General features: G+C 55.5%; 5 protein-coding genes across 5 annotated transcripts; 4 read left to right on the plus strand and 1 right to left on the minus strand.

The window, feature by feature from the left end:
• Positions 1–82: 82 nt before the first annotated feature.
• KRP23_9302 (Myotubularin-related protein 2) lies at positions 83–4,159 on the plus strand (the record flags this gene model as incomplete). The annotated part of the gene is made up of 1 exon (XM_067894841.1): positions 83–4,159. One exon carries the CDS (start codon positions 83–85, stop codon positions 4,157–4,159), a length of 4,077 nt encoding a protein of 1,358 aa, XP_067742479.1.
• A 6,581-nt stretch (positions 4,160–10,740) lies between these two features.
• Positions 10,741–11,723, minus strand: KRP23_9303 (uncharacterized protein; the record flags this gene model as incomplete). Its single annotated transcript, XM_067894842.1, has 2 exons — positions 10,741–11,421; positions 11,496–11,723. The coding sequence occupies 2 exons, from the start codon at positions 11,721–11,723 to the stop codon at positions 10,741–10,743; spliced, it is 909 nt and encodes a 302-aa protein (XP_067742480.1).
• A 2,410-nt stretch (positions 11,724–14,133) lies between these two features.
• KRP23_9304 (putative WRKY transcription factor 19) lies at positions 14,134–15,042 on the plus strand (the record flags this gene model as incomplete). The annotated part of the gene is made up of 1 exon (XM_067894843.1): positions 14,134–15,042. One exon carries the CDS (start codon positions 14,134–14,136, stop codon positions 15,040–15,042), a length of 909 nt encoding a protein of 302 aa, XP_067742481.1.
• Positions 15,043–15,804: 762 nt separating this feature from the next.
• KRP23_9305 (uncharacterized protein) lies at positions 15,805–18,035 on the plus strand (the record flags this gene model as incomplete). The annotated part of the gene is made up of 4 exons (XM_067894844.1): positions 15,805–16,296; positions 16,374–17,692; positions 17,790–17,857; positions 17,950–18,035. 4 exons carry the CDS (start codon positions 15,805–15,807, stop codon positions 18,033–18,035), a joined length of 1,965 nt encoding a protein of 654 aa, XP_067742482.1.
• Positions 18,036–18,485: 450 nt separating this feature from the next.
• On the plus strand, positions 18,486–19,472 carry KRP23_9306 (Reticulon-4-interacting protein 1-like protein, mitochondrial; the record flags this gene model as incomplete). The annotated part of the gene is made up of 1 exon (XM_067894845.1): positions 18,486–19,472. One exon carries the CDS (start codon positions 18,486–18,488, stop codon positions 19,470–19,472), a length of 987 nt encoding a protein of 328 aa, XP_067742483.1.
• Positions 19,473–19,642: the final 170 nt, after the last annotated feature.

Genomic DNA, 19,642 nt, shown 5'->3' on the forward strand with positions numbered 1-19,642 from the left:
AATCCAAAGCCAAAGCACCAAGCGCTGACCATCACTCCGCTCCGCATTCTGCACTGCGTGTGCCGCTTCCGCATCCGCCGCGATGCTTCTCAAGATCATCCGCGCCGAGGCGCTGGCGTCCGCGGACCTGAACGGCAAGAGCGACCCGCTCGTGCGCGTCTGGTACGACGGCAAGGAGGTGGCAGCGTCACACCGCGTCAAACGCTCGCTCAACCCGCGCTGGGACTTTGACGTGACCATCACTCTCGTACACGCCGGGCCCTTAGACGTGGAGCTGGAGGTCTACGACAAGGACGAGCTGTCCCAGAGCGACCTGCTGGGAGCGCTGCGCGTGCCCTTCCCCGAGTGGCGCGCGCTTGTGGACGAGTTCCAGCAGCGGCAGGCGCAGCGCAAGGACGTGGCGTCCTCCAGCGCCAACGGAAGACGCGGAGGCTCCAAGTGCGTGGATGTGCGCCAGCTGCACGCGCACCAGACCGTGGACGGGAGCTATAACTTCAACGGCAGCGACAGTAAGCTGCTGAACACGGGGGCAGCCCACCCGCTGGACTTGCAGCGCCGCTCGAGGTCCTTGAACTCGAGTGGGGCATATCTGCAAGCTACGGAGACGAAAGGTCGCGCGTCCGTGGCCTCCGGAGATCTCAGTGTGGAGAACAATGCCATGCTCATTAAACCCGTGTTAATTTGGAGCCGGTTGGTGAAGGGCTCGGCGGCGCAAGGCCGGATTCTGTGCAGTGTGCAGTACGAGGAGAGGGACCTCAAGTACTTGGTGAACCACCCGTACGGAACCAGCATCCAGGAGGTTTTCTTGCCGCAGAACCCGAGGTTTGAACAGGCCTATTGCCATTTGCCGAGGAGCTGGCACCCCGATGCTGCCGTGAGACAGGATGAACTCACGGCCATGCACGCAGGAACGCCGAAGGATTGCCTGTTCCCATGGCATGAGAAGCTTTTGCACATGGTGGAGGAAGTGACGGTGACTTTCCATGTGAACGAGTCGAACCAGGGAGTGCTCGCGACGTTGGTGCTGACGAATTACCGCATTTGGTTCGTTCCGTATCGGAGAGTGCGCGGATTGCTTCATGAGGATGTACACACGCTGCCTGTCAGCAAGATCCTGAAGGCCTCGATACAGCAGCAGAAGCGCAGCAACAATAACGTGATCACGGTGCTTATCTTGGATAACATGGACGCAGGCCACTACCACGTGACGTTGTCGCCGATTTCGCGGCTACGAAATTCTGTACGGGACTTTTCTCGCGAGGCGGAACTGAAACGCGTCAAAACGCTGCACAATATTGTGCGTGAGATCGAGTGGCTGCGCATTGAAAACAGCTTTTGTTCGCCAACAGATCGCAACCACACGGTTGCCAGTGAGGAGGAACTACAGCTCGAGGATGATCTGCGTCTGTACACGCCAAAACACAGCAGCTCTTCGATGCCGCCGCCCATGACAAGAGCGCTCACGTCGAAGTACAGTAAGTACCAGAAGCACACGTACACGAAAGAAAACGTCGGCGAGCTAACCTTAAACGGCAGCGGTGGACCTATGGAGCGTCCCAAGTTTCGTCACCAAACGAGCGAGTCTGCAGCTTATTCCCAGCTGACTCAAGCTGCATCGATGAGAAAGCCTCCGCAGCATTTCCAGCTTGCGGCCAGGCGGCGCATTCGGTATGATCCAGAAGCTGAGTACCGTCGCCAAGGGGCATTAGACCACCGCCGCTGGCGTATGTGTGATCTCAACGTGGACTACCAGCTATGTTCAACGTACCCCGCATTCCTCATGGTGCCGGCGTGCTTGAACGATGACATTATTAAAGCTGCTGCTGGCTTTCGCAGCAAAAATCGATTTCCTGCACTGTCGTGGATCCACCCTCGCACTGGAGCACCATTGTGCAGAAGTAGCCAGCCAAATACTGGTGTCTTGCGTAGCACGAACCCAGAGGACAAGAAACTGATCTGGGCTATCCGGGACGCGGCCATTCCTGCGGATCAAGCGGCTGCTCGAAGGACTGCCATGCCCAAGAAGAACAGTGTTCTACACATCGTGGACGCTCGACCAGAGATCAACGCGAAAAGCAATGCTCTTGCGGGCAAAGGACACGAGTCGGTGAAGCAATACGACCGCGATGGAGTGCCCACGGCTGCAATCACATTCATGGGAATTGACAACATCCACGTGGTGCGCAACTCTCTAGTTGGTCTGGCGCAAGCGCTTTACGAGGTGGAAGACTCCAACTTTTTCGGAGCTGTACAGAAGAGCCGCTGGTTGGAGCACGTCTGCAGCATCCTACAAGGCGCAAGTGAGGTGGCAACACATCTCGAGCGCGGTGACGCTGTGCTTGTGCACTGTAGTGATGGATGGGACCGCACGGCACAGCTCTCTGCGTTAGCGCAAATTATGCTGGACCCGTACTACCGTACCCTTGAGGGGTTTGCTCAACTCGTCGAGAAGGAATGGTGTTCGTTTGGACATATGTTCCAGAAGCGCTGCTCTCATCCTACGTCTGATCAGACGTCTCCAATCTTTTTGCAGTTTATCGACGCTGTCTATCAGTTGACGCTGCAGTTCCCGATGCATTTCCAGTTTAACGAACTGCTGTTGGCTTCTGTTGCCGAGGCCGTCTATTCGTCGTGGTACGGCACCTTCCAGAAGAACTCCGAGTGTGAACGCCGGCTCTTTTTGTCAAGCGTTGCGAGTGTCAGCGTGTGGGATGTTATTCGAGCAACCACGGATCAATTCCTCAATCCTTTGTTTGCTGGTGGAGAGGTGCAGTCATCGAATACCTCGGGGTACATGGAGCCAATGTTGCCTGTATGTCGTGTCCGTGTCATGCAGCTGTGGGTGAGCCAATATCAAAAGGCCATCGGTCACATGCGCTTGCAGCAACGAGAATTTGAAATGCTTCAGCTCATTCGACAGCAGGAGGCAGATTTATCGCGTTTGTACGCAGCGTTGAACAGCGACCAGCAGCTCGAACTGCGTGCGGGCCAGATTCGGTCTGACATTGCGAAGCTTTCACGGAGTATGAACCTGAAATACCCTGATGAGCCAGGTACGCCATTGAAAAGAGATCGACTCATGTCCAGCACTGGTGCGGAAGCACTGCGTGCACCTGGGAAACGCACTACAGCGGCATCGTGCGACTTCCATGATTTGGCTAGCATTGTGGCGATGGGAACTGCTGGTGCTGCAGCAAAGGCCGAATTATCCCCCCCCCCTCCGCGTGAGCACATGACTATGGCACAGATGCTGCAGCGCGCAAACGTCGACGGGCCACCAGCGTCGACGCCAGGGGGTGCCCCGCTGCAATCGCACAATCTACCGAACCCACGGAGGCGCAAGTCCATCACGAGTCGATCCCGGAGCAACAGCCTCAAAAATACCTTCATCAATGTAGTTGCACAGATGAAGGGTGGGTCTCATGATAAGGAGATCGATGAGCCGAACGAAGTGGGGTCTGCCACACTGCCAAATCCAGTACGCGTGAGTGAAGCTCGGCGCCATGCGCGTTTAAGCTCGCCATCTCGTCGAGATGAGCTCAAGCGCGACCTCCGCCACCTAGAGACCCAGCTATCGAAGCTCAACCACCAGGTGGCGATCAAGGAGGACGCGGCTAAGCAGACTATGCGACGGTTCCGCTGCTACAACTACAATCTTCCAGAAACCGCGTTGCGCCGCGAAAACGATACGCTTTCTCCTAGTAGCAGCAAGAAAGTTCGCCTGAGAGGTTCAAACAGCATGAGCAAGCCGTATCCCTCACCGAAGCTATCGTCGTCGCCATCGTCATCGTCTTCGCCTGGCTCCGGTTCGACGTCGGCATCAGCCACTGGTGGTGAATTAGGCGACTCGAGTTCACAAGACGGAGAGTCACGCAATTTCACCCCTGGAAGTTCACCGTTGCTGGGAACAGACAAGGTGATTTCAGGTGGCAATTACCTTAATTCGCAACCTGTATGGGAGCGTGACGAAGACGCCCCGTGCTGCAAGCGCTGCAAGAAGAAATTCAAGACGCTGCTTCGCAATCGACACCACTGTCGGTGCTGCGGCTACGTCTTCTGCGGCCGGTGTACAAGTCACCGCATGAGCCTCCCAGATTTTGGCTACTACGACGTCGTCCGTGTCTGCAAAGTCTGTTACAACTCGGGCGAGGACGGATAAGCATAGAAAAAACTAGCCGCCTGCACGATCGACGAGGGAACCGCAGGACTAAGCTCAGCAGCTGTAGCATAACCATTGTGCAGAATATACTAGAGTTATCATCGCTAGCTGGGGGATATCGAGTCCCCTGGTCTCATGGAGAGGACAAACTGGCGGTTTGCAGGATTCTGGTACGTGTTTCGAGGTGTAAGTGCAGGAGCAAGTCGAGTCGTCTTGAGTGGAATGTCTGGGAAGGAAGCAAATGTATGTACACGAGTCCTTGAAGGGCTACCTGCACGAAGATTAGGCGGAGAAGCTCGCAGAGGCAGCGTTGCAACTGGTGAACTAACGGCAGTAGCAGGCACGATCCCGAACGTCTCAGCCAACGCTCGCTTGGCTTGAAGTTTTTCGAGCTTCACGGTGCTTGGTGTCATTTTGTCAAAGAGCGCAGGGAACGCACCATGATACTTCAAATGAGGATGATATGAGGCCCAATCCTTTTCGCGCAGCATGAAGAGCAAAGCTGTACGTACTCGATCAGGGAAATACGACCCCGGTCCTCGTAGTGGATGTGAAGAGCCGTGAAACCTCGGCACATTTGACTGGAGCGAGGCGACTGTATTGCCCTTTGTTTGGAGCTGGGATCCCAAGTCGCTGGCCTTTTGCGGATCATAGAACCGCTGGACCGTAGCTGTGGGTGTTGGGTTCACGTCTCGCTCCGTGCGATAGAGTGAGAGGGGCTTGTGGCGACGCGCATTGCCTGCTAAGCTGTTCCATTCCTCTCGGAAAAGAGCCCCAGGACCGCGCGAGGCAGCAAGTTCTGTATTTTATCCAACGAAACAATCAGCTACTTCCTGTAGACCCACACAGTCCAGTTTCACCAACAAATGCGTACCACCACCGCGATCCGAGAAGACTGTGCTTCGAAATGGTGTGTACTGCTGTTGTGCGTCGGGCTCACGGCACGTTCGCAGCTCCATCGGAAGCAGCATTTGTTGTAGCTGAAAATTGTGTTCTGGTCGGAGCGGATAACAGCATGGTGGCCGCCAAGAATAGTTGGGATCTGGTCGAAAGCGCCGGCGAGGGGAGATCAGCCACTGGATTGAGTCGTGATGCGTCGCTGAGACCGCTGTCATGAATCGTGGTGGGGCCACATGTAGTCTAATGCGAAACCAAAGAGCAAGACGGGAACGCAGGGGTTGACATGTGAAAACGAATGTCGCTCACGCTCATCATGACGAACAGATCTCTGCTGTGCAGAGGAAGAACGCTCGCGAGCAGAAAGAGCAGCCTCGGCTCGGCAGGCCACTCGTTCGTGCGCCCGGCACGAGTTCCCGCCTCGCGGGCCACGCCCGTGCAATTAATTCTCGCGGGACATGATCCAGCATTTCTTTTCCACGCGAGTGTCTCGGTGCTGATCAGCTATGCACCCTTCGCACCGAGAGTTCACGATAGTCGCAGCCCCCCGTTCATTCTGCAATTCGTACTCCAGACCTCAAGCCCAATTCAAGAGTCCAAGCCAGACTTCGATGTTTCTGATCTACGAAGCCTCACAACAACAAAACTCCGGCCAGACTATTCCCGACTTGATCGCTTGCTCGGTCGATCCCGGCAACGACTCACGTACCAAGTGCTTGGAGTGGTTAGCCACATGTACCCCTCCTTCACTCCAGACTCAAGCGTACCCGATGACCCCGAAGATCTGCTCACCAGCAAACTGTGTGCGTGCACCAATGTTGCCATCAACACCAAAGCCGGCCCCCATTTACTCGCGCACCAACATATCTACTACGCCTGGTGGTAGACCATGCCCAAGACGTCGCCGAAGAGTTAAAGTCAGCTCACGCGTCACCAAGTACTGCCAGTCCATGGGATGCGGCAATATCGCGGTCAGTCGTGGATTGTGCCGCAGCCATGGCGGTGGACGCCGCTGCCGTCACGTGGGCTGCCCCAAGGGAGCTCAGAGCTGTAGTGATTTCTGTTGGGCGCACGGAGGCGGCCACCGCTGCGAAGTCAAGGGCTGCATGCGCAGCTGCAAGTCGAAGCATTTTTGCGTGGATCACGTGCATTTGGAGATCGAGACACCTGCAAAGCTATGTGTACCAGTAGCGATCGTGACTTGCACCGCTACATCTTCGTGTGATACTAGTCCACGGTTGCCAAGCTTACACGAGGCGTTGCTGAGGACACAACGCCCACTCGCGATGCTGCAGAGATAGCTACAGCGAAGCGGATGAGCCAAACAGTAGCGTTGTATCGATGCCGATTCAGTAAAGCATCGCTACTTTACAGCCACAGAACTTGAAAACCTCTGAGCCCCCTGGCCAGCTAACTGCGCCACACACGTTAGCTCCTGTATCATTCTGGTCGAGCAGTTTGATGGCAGAAGGCGAAGCGCTTTTGCGTAGATCACATTAACGTGATTAGTGTGCGGCTGGAACACAGCACATCTGCTTGTCTGGAGCTGCCGAGGATTAAAACCGTGGTTAGCCACGTTTGCCTTGTCGACACGAACTCCAGGAGTCTGCTGTGGCAAGTTGCACGTAATTCTGTGCAAATGCTCGAGTGAATGACCCTGCTGTATCCACCGTCATCGATCTTTTAGTCGACAACTAGCATCCGACTATTATACCTTGTAGCTTGGTGTCGACTTCTTCGACAGGAGACACCTGTTCCTTTGTGGCAATTTCGATGTTCCGGTCGTCCTGTGGTGCTCCATGCGTTATCTACAGGCTGCGACCCCGATCAAGGTCCACTCGGCTTCGCATCAACATCCACGTGGTGGTGCCACACGCAGCAAAGTTAACACCGGCGGTCATGGTCTGCTTGGTGTCAGGTCAAACTTCAGAGCTGCGTCGTGTCGTCCTGGCGGCTAGGCGAGCGGCGTCCTGGCTCAAGAGCTGTTGATGGATGAGTGTCATGTCGAAAGTGGAGAGCAGCGAAATCGCGCAGACAGCTGCTGCTGCTGCTGGCCGAGGGCGCTTGGTTGACACCGAGCGGGTGATCAGGGCCGCGAAACGGTGTCCGTGACACTGCTGCATCGCGCTTTTGCATTCGTCTCGCTGCCAAGCCGCCGAGGCAAAAGGTCACACCGTGTTGGTCACTGGCTGAAGCTCTGCACCTCACTGGAAATTCTGCCCAGGCCGACTAAGACTCAGTCGAAGTCGCCGTTCAGCACGGGTCTCCTGTAGCTAAACTCTCTGGGCCGTCTGAATGATGCATTTGCCGAGTCTCCAAGTCTTCAGCAAGGCCTCTCGACCTCCCTTGACAGGTCTTTGGCGGCTTATGAGACACCATCTTGTTGTGGTTGGGCGGGCCTCGAGATGTTGGATAAAGCCCAAGATCCTGTCGACGTGTGCTTGTTGACTGACAAAACGTTTTAACCACCGCCGATAAATGTCCGGAGCCGTGAAGCTCGTTTCAAACTACTTCGCGCCGTCCCTGGACCAAGGATCTTCGCCCCGCGCCTTACGGCAAACAACGATAGGATCATTTCACAATTCGCACTCCAGCGCACAAGTTGGATCGAGCCACAGAAACTGGACGAAATGGTGCCTGGAAACGGATCGCTCCTGTGCGCGTACGCGCCGACCAGCCCCAACGATGCGAAGACGATCTCAATCTCCATTCGACGCGGCAGCGATGGTCGATCGTCGTCGATTATCCTACCTCGCGAGCACCACCTTGCTCGACACTTGGAGAGACTGATCCGCCCGACGCAGCCTCCTCAACCGCAGACACAACCTCTAGACCAGCAACCTGCAGGCCACAATGTTGTGCGTGCGCTGTCGTCGGTGGCGAAGTACATCCACTGCAACTCACAGCATGAAGCCCCGGACTCGTCGATTGTAGCACTCTTCCGTTCACTACGTCCGCCATCGAACCGCCTGAACGATGCACCTGCCAACAGCATGCCAGAGGGGCACCTCACAGAAACAATCGCATCAGGCACACCAGTGCAACGACGCGTGCACCATCGTCGCAGTAGCAACGGCCGCACCCGAACCACCAAACACTGCAAAGTGCTCGGATGTGGCAACATCTCAGTCAGTCGCGGTTTGTGTCGGGGTCATGGTGGCGGCCGTCGTTGTCACTACGTTGGGTGCTCTAAAAGCGCTCAGAGCCGCAGCGTGTTTTGCTGGGCACACGGCGGCGGGCATCGGTGCGAGGTGGAGAGCTGCATGCGTAGTTGCAAGTCCAAGCGCTTCTGTGCCGACCACGCGAATCTGGAAAACGCTTCAGTAAAGCAGACGTCCCGGATGGGAGCAGACCCGCTCAAGTTGATTCTGAATGACATGGACGACGATGCCCCAATGGAGATGCCTCGCAATGCCAGCTTGCCGAGTCTGCAGGATGCGTTGAGGCATACTCAGCAGTCATCGATGACTCTTTAGAGCGGCTATACCAGTTTGCGACGATAACAGTGAGTGAAAACTATAATACGCTTCTCTGCCTTTGCCTGCATCTATCTCGGTATTGCCACCGTATCGATGGATGGCCCGCGGGCATGCCGCGCCAGTATCGGATTCCTGCCTAGAATCGAGAACAGTTCGCTTGCTCCGGTCTGAGACTGTCCGGCGGTCTTGCTGAAGTTTCTTTACTGCCTGAAGTTGTCGTGATGATCACGAACCTACCGCAGCGAGGGGTATCATCCCTGTTATGTGGGTCACACTCTGCTTGGTGGCATGGGGGCAGGGTGGCCAAGTCGGTGGTGCAGGGTGCGGCATCGAATCGCCCTGGCTCAGCAGCTTTCGCGTCAAACATGAATTGAGGGGTGCGGGCATTGAGACATACGATGGAATCCAATGGCCTAGCACTGTGCTATTATAGTAGCACGATGGTATTCATCACAGCAACAGGTTTCTATGCTCTGGTGATGAAGCTTGTAAAGAAAAGAGAAATGAGTTCGCGAAGACGGACGATTATTCTCAATGGTATTTCTCACAGCAACACAGTAGCGATGGATGGGGGTCGGCTGATCAGTGAAGGAGAACTACATACATGTACGAAGCAGTCTGCTGTCTCACTGCTCACAAGATTCTCACGCAATACAAAACGGCAAACAGAGGTAACTGCACCTGGTATTATAGCAGTTTTTCTCTAAAGATTTTGGCAGACATTGACAGGAACGCAATGCTTGCGTTCTTCCCTGAAACCGTGAGGCGGGCATCTATCAGTTACTTGATCTACGTCATCGGTGTCGCCGAAATGCAAACTTTCGGTTGTAAGCGCGCAGTGAGTGACAAGTGAATTCAGTTTTTCAATTCGAACAGAGTGACCGGGTTTTGTGATTTGTCATATCAAGTCTGCTGTGGACATTGTGAAGAGATTCAGACTTGTCTATTACGCCATTATCAGTGGTTGCAGGATGTCTGGTATGTCTTGAGCCTGGTTAGCAACGCCGGTTCCTCGTGTGAGTCCGGTGGTTGTACGGGGCGTGCCGCCTTTCGCGGCTTCTCTCTTGGTGTCCTAGCTAGATGCTGCTGCATCAATAGCAGCGTGTTCCTTGGATCTTCGTGTCTGCTCTTCGACGTTCCCGTTTTGCGATCGCTCGAATTTGCCTCATGCTGGATTCCCAAAATGTCCTAACACTACCATCGATGGTTACCTCCTCACCCTTGAATACGACTTGGTTGCGTTGGATCCATAGCGTTGTAATGCATACGCTGCACAACACTCGCCATAGTCGGTTCCAGACCTCCTCATATTGGTCTGCTGCATCCGGGTTGATCTTCTGGATCGCTGTCCGGATCACCGTTGATACTGGGGGTGCTTTCCTACTGGCACAGCTTGCTTGGAAGCTGTTTAAGCTGGTGTTTGTCCACTGTTCCGCAGTCCAATGGCTTATAAGCTTCTGCCAGCAAGCTTGAGCGCATGGGCACTTCCAGAAGATGTGCTCCATGGTTTCCTTGGAGTTCCGGCAGCACGGCAGCTTCCTGCAACTGTTGTCGTGTTCTCGTCCTTCATAGTACAAATTGAGCTGCTGTGGACATTGTCGCCAAGGGAGCTGCAGTGTATCACGCTTCTCTACTTTTCATCTTCGGTGTAGTACGGTCGCATAGAATAACTTCAAAGTTGAATTTTGCGCCTACACATACCTACCGAGCATTCAATTCACATCAGCCTTTTCTTTCCAATACTTTTATCAATTCCATGTAGCCCCGACGCAACTCGGGCGATATCACATCGGAAATTCCTCGGCGTGAGCCTCGCCATGCAGATCTTGAGGTCTTCAGCGGCATCTTGATTTTTCCCCCTTCAGGACCGCCGAAAGCACTTCCACTTCTTCGACTACCGTCCATATTGGTTCTCACTGTTGACAGTCAGTCGGATGGCAGTTTGGTCGCCCTCAGTATTTCTTCTTGTCTATACTTGCGCATCAACCAGGATCACCACACAAACGAGGTTCATCGACATATGCATGTGGTAAGAATTGAAAATGCTACATGAATACTGCGGAGATGAGAATAACGAGCTCAACCAGCAACACGAAGACTACAGCAACAGAGTGTGAACAGCATACGTCGACGTCGTAGAAAATAATGAAATCGAAAACCAAACTCGACGCTGCATCGAAAAATACTTTTCTGTTGCGCTGGTGTTCACAAGTCGCTGTGTTTGATCTTCTTAGAACTCTTATAATCACTATCGCATGCAGTTGCCATGCCCACCAGCGACCCAGCCCTCTTTGAATTACACGGAATAGCAAAACTCAACGGCGTTACTTCCTTCGGTCGCGCAGTGATCTTTTCGCTGGAATATTGAGCGTAGAAGGCTCGTCGTGGAGCGTCCGACTCGTTACTCGACGAGCAGTGCCACACATTGGACAGAAAGAACAACACGTCTCCAGCCTTGGCAGGCACCGGCGCACACGCTCGAAGCTGCAACTTCTCCACAGTCTCCTCACCCAAATCACCCGACTCGTCCAGCGACACAAACTGCAGTGCCCCATTGGCACTCGAGACATCGTCTAGTGCGCACCACGCCGACACGTACGGACGTATCGTCTCTCGATCCACACACATGGCAAGTTGCTCGTCATCATCTCGATGCCAACGAAACTCGACGTGACTTTTTGGAGGCTTGACCACGTAGTGCTCATTGAAGAAAAAGACCCCCTCAGACTCGGTGCAATCTGCCATCAGCTGTCCAGCAATTGCAGGAAGCTTCTCAAACAGCAGCGAAGAGAACACTTGTTGGTCGTTGTCTACGCTCTTCAACTGCTTGGCTCGAGTCTCCAGGTAGCGACTTGACTCCACTCGCGCAGTATCGGAATCTCGCATCTGCACAAAGGTCGTTTTAGTGCAAACTCGATGTAAAAAGTAGTTTGTATAGCAGCAAGTTGACGAATACGCACCGGGCATTGCGCCATGACGTCCAAGACGCAGCCTTGTTCAGCGATCGCTTCGGCGGATTGTCGGGTGTAGAGTGCACTGCATTCGGCTTGCAACCGCTCAAGCTCGGACGGTGACAGGACATTTTGCACACTAATCCACCCACGAGTTGCAAAGGCGTTGAGGAACGAGGAACCGCTGCTGGATGGAGGTGGAGAAGGAGACGAGGAGCGAGTGCGCTTGGTGGTCATGTTGGGATCGTCACGGGTGGCTCTGCGCGGGTGCTGTTCAAGCAGGAATTCAATTGAAGAGACCGAGTGACCCAGACTCGGGCTTTGTATTGACCTAGTTGAAGCTGTATCGCTGCAACTACATTTCTATAGCCCACCACCCCGGGTGCGATGTCGGTTAATCTGCACAACAACGAGCATCTTCTCGTCCGTGGGTGAGTGAACCGTAGGTGTCGCCTGCCATGATCAAAATGCTGCCTCCATTATCCGGTCGATCGCACCTTGTTGGCTCGAATCACTGCAGCACCCGTTCAGCGAGGAGCGTGCTTTGCTGGCACCGTGAGGCGGGGTGCAAGGAACGATCCGCGACCGACAGAGACTAAATACAGGTGATCGCTCTGCTGATTCCCCCGCGCCAAATGCTAACCCCGGTCGCCTTATCGCGCGTGAGATTAACAACATGGCCTAACTTCAGGACCCAACTCGGATCCCAAGCTTTGACCAACTGCCGACAGCTCGATGGAAATGCATTTTGATCTTGGTAGAAGCAGCGCCATGCCGGAGCCAAGTAGATACCTCAACAGAGCGCATCTGCATCGCTCCCAGTGGCCATCTCCGAGATCTGCGACTCATTTGCAGCCGCGTTTGCACAGCACGCGCTGTTGGTTGTGCTGTCGCTTGCCGTCGCTTGTAGGTGCAGGTTCGCATTTATCTGCACTGTCAACAATCGCCAGCCGCTGGACGCAGATTACTTCGACGCCGCACATCCGATGAACGGCGTGCGGGCATGTACGCGTTTGAGGCGGGCAGTGGCCTGTCCTGCCTTGTCGTCAACAAGATTAACGGCAATTATGGACGGTGTAATCGATTGCAACGGACTCGGCTACCACGCGACAACCGGAGCACGCGGGTTCGCACTTTCGCAGGCAAAATCCACTGCGCCCAACCCATGGCATGCCATACCCATGGCGCCGTCGCAGCGTGAGACTCTGCAAACTGAGACCGGTCTCGGCAAAGACTGGGATCTGCTGTTGCCGACAGAGCTGCCGATGTGTGTGGACCGGTAGAGGACAGAGATGCAAAGGGCAGAGATGCAAAGGGCAGAGATGCAAAGGACAGAGATGCAAAGGACAGAGATGCAATGGACAGAGATGCAATGGAGCAGGACCACCATGACAGCGATTGCGCCCCGACTCAGTCAAATTAATCTCCGGCTGCCCAATCAGATCGCCGAAAATGAGACGTCAGCTGCGCAAAAAGTCACATTAGCCTGCAAGTGACTTGCAGACTGTAAGGCAAAAAGCTGGCGAAACTTGCCGGGCTGTTTTACACTGTTCAGCTTTGCTTATCCAACAGTGACATCGACAGTTTATTAAGAGCAACCAAACTGCAACCTTCGCCCAGCAACTTCAATCACAGCGGCTCGAATACTCACCAGGTCCGCGTTTTGAACGACCTCGTTCAGTGGTGCATGTAACATTGTATTTACCAAGCATAAGGTCACTGCTGTATCGATGTGAATGAATGAACGATAGCCCAGCAAAGCACGCTTGCTGTATGAATAGCATGGCGTGAAAGTTGGCGAGCAAAATGATGCCAAGCACACCGACAAATCAATCTGGATGAGGATTAAAATGATGGAAAGTAGCGAAAAACTGCCAGCTGGTGCGCTGTGATTGGCCACGAACTGCGATTATTCGCTTGAGCCAGGGCGGGTCCCACGGGGCTCCCTTCTCACAATACTCCTGTTCGTCCTGCACTCAATGCGGCTGAAGCTCGGAAGAGCTAGAGACGTGCTAGTGAGAGACCTGCAGCAGCGTTGTGCACTCCGCAACCGCCACTGTGCAAGCAAGTACTGCGCGCGACAATGCTCGCAAAAGTTTAATCGGCTGAGCCGGCTCACAAAAATTAATAAATGCCCATCCCAGCTGGCTATTGCAAAAACGCTGCGATGCAGGATTGCGCACCCTCGCTTGCACTTGATTTTTGTATGGTGCGTCGAACGTACAGTATTGACGCAAAGAGAGGCTAGGGGAAGTTAGTCAAAAGGATTAAAATGAGCGCGGCCCCAAATTGCGGTCGCCGCCGGTCGCGCACCAAACCTCGCGCGCGAGATATGCCACACGCCTCGTGCAATGCGTGCTCCACCGCACGGCAGTCTAGGACAGACAGGTGCTGCTGGCCGAACATGATTTTACAACCCGTGGAGAGCTTTGATTAATGGCGTATAGAGCTGCAACCCTTCCCCCCGCCGCCCTCGTCTCAAATCATTCCCTGGCTCCCGCCTCACAGAGGGCGGGTCATCCCTACAATATTCTCGAGTTGAGTAAGGAGTTGCCTCCCCCCAGCACCATTCCCTCCATCCCGCGGGCCATCCACAGTTTCCAGTCATTCCGCAATTCACGCTCCCAAGCCCAAGTCCCCAGTCAAGATGATGATGCACGGACACTACACGCCGCCGCAGACCGAGACCATCTCCATCTCCATCGGTCTGGGCAGCGACCGCTCCTCGTCCATCGTGCTGCCGCGCGGCCACGACCTGGTCAAGCACCTGGAGCGCCTCATCCCGGCCCCTGCTCCTCAGCCGCAGCTGCAGCTGCAGCCGCTCGTCTGCACGCGTGCAGAGGAGTCCGCGGCCGCGCGCTTCGACGCCGTGCGCGCGCTCTCCTCGCTGCCCTACCAGCAGTCTCCACCCACTCTGCAGACGCCCTCTCTGTCCCAGTACATCCACGCCAACTCGCGCTACGAGACGTCCTCGGAGCAGACGCTGAGCCCGCGCTCGCCGCTCTACCACTCGGACAGCTCCAACAACGGTGGCGTCCGGGTCTACCACCACACGCAGGAGTACATGGAGCATACGGTCGAGTCCCGCGCCACTCGCACGCGCCGGCGTCGCGGCGCTAACGGCGCTAGCAGCGGCAAGCGCTGCCAGGTCATGGGCTGCGACAAGATCTCGGTGAGCCGCGGACTGTGCCGTGGCCACGGCGGCGGCCGGCGCTGCCAGCATGAGGGCTGTTCCAAGGGCGCCCAGAGCCGCAGCGACTTTTGCTGGGCCCACGGCGGCGGCCAGCGCTGCGAGGTCAAGGGCTGCATGCGCAGCCGCAAGTCCAAGCGCTTCTGCGTGGCGCACCTCAACTGGGAGAAGTCGGCGCTGGTGTCTCCAGCCCCTGTGCGCCCAGTGTACGAGACGTTGCCTCGTCAGATGGAGCTGCCCATGCCTATTGTGCCCAAGGCCGTGGCCCCCGTGAGTCCCACTGCGCTGACGGGCTCTCCGCGTCTCCCCAGCCTGCTACAGGCGCTGCGCAACACGCAGCAGTCGTCCATGACCGCGCAAAGCTAAGTTTTGTGTAAGTAGAGTATGTAGGAGCGCACAGGCGCTATATTAATATTAAGGCACCAGCCATTTTCACACCAACCCCAGCTGTCATCTATACTCCCTCAACTGCAGCGGCGATGTTGGTCACTGGCATCGGCGAAGCCGAGTTGCGACACGGGAGCAAACGCTCCGACGGCACAGGGCGCGTGGCCGCCCTGGCTCAGCAGCAGCAAGCGCTTGATGGATGAGTGTGTCTTACCGCACGCCTCGCGGACCTTCGTCCTTCCCCGATCTGGTCCGATGCGCGAAGGATGGGGTTGCCTGGCAACTTGCTTGCCTGAAAGAATCATCGAGCTGTGCGGGCCGCGCGGCAAATGTTGCGCTGGGGTCGTGAGTACGATGGTGTCTTCTGTTGAAGAGCTTCAACACGTTCAACTAGCGCGCGGGACTCAATCGCTCGTTGAAACGCAACGAGTTCACTTACTTGCAGTGGTTGAAGTCGAGCCGGTGCTTTGGCGTGCCGTACACGAGGATATCCTGCTTAGATTCGAGTGCCTTCCTGCCGCACGTCCAGCTCATGGAGGGGTGCGAAATCTTCACCGCGATCCGAGCTCTCCATCGCACGATCCACATCCGGCGTCCCCTCGACCGCCTCAAAGGCGACTGTGAACCGTCGATTCCGCCTGCTACAGCACTGCCCTGCTCCAATGCAGCGTTGACGGCCATTCTCCCCTTTGCGGGCTGGAAGGTCGAACAAAGTGTGAGTGAAAGAAAGCGGAGACCGTCATGATGGAAGGGGAGCCCGCGACCCCGGGTATCGTCCGTGTGGCGGACGAAGAGACCGCCTTCGTTGGGCGCCGCGTGGAAGCGCCCAGACGCCATCTAAAACAACAGCAGCGCGCACAGAAGAAGCGCTTGGCTGTGCTGGCCGCGTCGGCCGTCACCGTCGTCGCTTTCGGGACGGTGTGCGCTTTCCTGACCATTCCGTCGGAGTCCACCGGCGAGGTGAAGACGGCCGTGTCCCAAGCCATGGAGAGCGACCCGGCGACCGCCAACGCCGACCAAGTGTTCGTTCCGAGCTTCGCCGTCTACGATGAAGATGGAGATGGCAAAGTCTCGCTGGGGGAGTACCTTGATCGCCTGTCGGTGAACCGAGATGCTGCGCTCGAGAAAGTTCAAGCGTCGAGTCTCGACGACTCGGAGAAAGCGCGGATCGCGGACTTGCTGAATGACGACTTCGACCAACACTTGGAGTGTGTTGTTCACCTCGCACAAGAGGTACCTTGCTCCTTGTTACTGCTGATGGGATTTCTGAAGTTGAGTAACGGGTTGTGTGTGACCGACCACGTGAGCAGCACAACGACGACGTGGTCATGACGAAGGAGAACTTTGACCAGATCTACAAAGGGATTACGGTGGAATTCTGTCCGATGGACGACGATCGCATCCCCGACTCGTACCAGTCGAAGGAAATTGCAGCGGGGCAAGAAGAGCTCGCCCCAATCGCTGCAGACCCCGACACGGAGAGCTCGGATCTGTGGGATCCGGCTTCGTCGACTTCTACCAGTGAGTCCTACTCGGGCAGTCAATCAAGCTACGAGAGCGAGTCAAACTCAAGGAGTGAGTCGTACTCGGCAAGTGGGTCGTCAGCGAAGGATGAAAGCAGTGCAGTTGACGAGAAGTCCCAGAGTGAAGCTGAGTGGAAACCTGAAGATCCGGATCTACCGCCACGCCCAATACCAACCGGTGGCACACCGACAGAAAATGGCATTACCGGAAGTCAGCCAAGCGAGGACAAGCTGTGGAACCCGAGCTACCCCACGGACCCACCAGTTCCAACAACAACCGACGAGAAGCCAAGCAGATGGAACCCTGATCCACCGTATTATCCACCAGTGGTGTCTAAAACTAGTGCACCTAGTGATGCAGTGAGGTGGAATCCAGATAAGCCAACCAACCCTCCGCGCGTAGATTCCTCCGCTGCCGGCGGTGAAAAGGATGACAGTTCCCCAAGCGACTCTGAGAAACGATGGACACCGACTGAACCTACCAACCCACCGAAACCAGAGGCTGACGAGCTCAACCACGAAAACGCCAACGAACCGAAGACTGGTAAACAATGGCGCCCCGACCTACCTACTTCCCCTCCTGTGTCATCGGACAATGATGTAGCACTACCGCACACGGTATCAAGTGACAACATCGGGTGGAACTCAGAAGCGGCGGCACAGAAGTACCCGACGGCAACGGCGACCGCTCCCAACGGCGAGAAGGCGACTGGTGCCTACAACTCCTACAAGGGTGCTGCTACCACTGGTGCCTACAACGCCTACAGGGGTGCTAACACAGGTGCCTACAATTCTTACACGGGTGCTGTTACCACGGGTTCTGCTAACACTGGCGCCTACAACGCCTACACGGGCGCTAACACGGGTGCCTACAATTCTTACACGGGTGCTGTTACCACGGGTTCTGCTAACACTGGCGCCTACAACGCCTACACGGGCGCTAACACGGGTGCCTACAATTCTTACACGGGTGCTGCTACCACGGGTTCTGCTAACACTGGCGCCTACAACGCCTACACGGGCGCTAACACGGGTGCCTACAACGCTTATACGGCTGCTGCTACCACAGATGCCTACAACGCCTACAAGGGTGCGGACACGACGACGTACGGCACTAGCAGGCCTACCGAATCGTTTACGGAGACGCGGGGCCCGAACCATTAGCTGCCGGTGACCCGACGCTCACGGGGCCTGACGAGGCAGTGAACGAAAAAAAGTCGCTGAGAGGAATGGCACCAAGCCTAGTGAAGCTCCGGTGTGGCTTTCAAGCGGTGCGTATGTTCTGAAATTTCTAGAGTCGAGCAAATATGGTACTGACTTGTGAATGGATTTTGCTGTTTGTATCTGCGTTTGTTGATGATAGAGCAGTATACGCTTCCAGCCGAGGTCAATCGAGGAGTGTACGAGCAAGATTTCATGGTTTGCATTTATCGGGTTAATGACTTTTAATTGATGAAAGTTTGTGCGTGGCAATCAGCACTGCTAAGGTTATAGATTCGTTGTAAGTGGTTCCTGACGCAGGATACAGTGCCGCTCGCTTGATTTTGACACCGGTCTCGCCAACCTGCATCCTTGGATAATCAAACGCACTCGATTACCAAACATTTGTCGCTCCAGTGCCTCGGATCGTTCCTCCCAGCCAACGACAGCAGCAGTCGTTATCTTCCAAGCAACAGATTGGGCTGGGACTCATGCGCTTGGATGTGTAGATTTGCTGTTGACGGTTGTTTTCAAGATGATCACTCGCTTTTGCCTTCATTCTGTTCGCTGAGTGCATGCTCTCCTAATTGTGTTGCTTTGAGCTTTCGTCACGCTCCTCTTGGGTCGGCACTTGCGCACTCAGTTTTCAATATCCTCCGTCGACAGCAAGTCACAAGTCCCCTTTCCGATCTCTTCACAATGGCCAACATCCCCGCAACGTTCCAGGCGTACGAGTTCGCCAACTTCAGTGACGCGCTCACGGAAACCAAGCTGAACACGGAAGTCCCGCAGACGCCTTTGAAGCCCAACCACGTTCGTGTGAAGGTGCTGAGTGCGGCTGTGAACCCCCTGGACTTCAAGCTGCACTACTTCGGGGCGGCCGTCATGGCGGTCAAGCCCACTCCTGAGAACCCACTTCGAATGGGCTTCGACTTGTCGGGTATCGTTGTTGAGGTCGGCACCGGTGACGTCCGCGGTTTCAAGGCGGGCGACGCCGTCTTCGGCTCGTGCGATATGGCTGGCATGGGTAGTTTCGCACAGTTCGTGACGCTCGAAGCTGATCACATCGCCCACAAGCCGAGCAACGTGACGTTCAACGAAGCTGCGGGCGTCTCGATCGTGGGCCTTGCTAGTTACCAGGGGCTAATCAGCCGCGGAAAGTTGCAAGCTGGACAACGCGTGCTCATTCTGGGCGGCAGCGGTGCCACGGGTCAGTTTGGCATCCAAATTGCCAAGGCTTTCGGCGCGGAAGTGATCACGACGGCTAGCCCTCGTAACATCGAGCTGGTCAAGTCGCTTGGGGCTGACCAGGTCATTGACTACACTTCGGAGAAATGGGGCGACGTCCTCGCAGAGCACTCTGTGGATGTGATCTACGACTGCGCGGTGGAGTCCGAATCCTGGAGCTCGGACGCCCAAAAGGTGCTAAAGAAGAACACTGGCAAGTTCCTAACGATCGGTATCGTCCAGGACCAGGCGGAGTCCCCTATCGGCGCGACCCTCATCCAGTATTATTGCCACCCGATCGCGGAAGACCTGGAGGGTCTCCAGAAGCTGGTCCAGGCTGGCCAATTGAAGACCGTGATCGACTCCGTGTACCCGTTCGACAAGCTGCTGGACGCCATCAAGCAGCAGATGTCGGGCAAGACCCAAGGCAAAGTCATCATCGAGGTCGCGAAGGAGTAACGTGTTGGTCTGGCAAAAAGCGGCAGGCTTCACTCATCCCACAAACAAATACAACCACATTTTGTTTTTGCAAATGTTGATCTCGCTCGGAAGTATGGTATCTTCGTCGAGATTTCTAGTAGACATCCTTTTGTGCTGCACGAATGCACTTTCATACACGTTCGTGCATT

Source organism: Phytophthora ramorum (genome assembly GCF_020800215.1).
Source record: "Phytophthora ramorum isolate Pr-102 chromosome Unknown Phyram_PR-102_s0008, whole genome shotgun sequence".
NCBI classification, from domain to species: Eukaryota; Oomycota; class Peronosporomycetes; order Peronosporales; family Peronosporaceae; genus Phytophthora; species Phytophthora ramorum.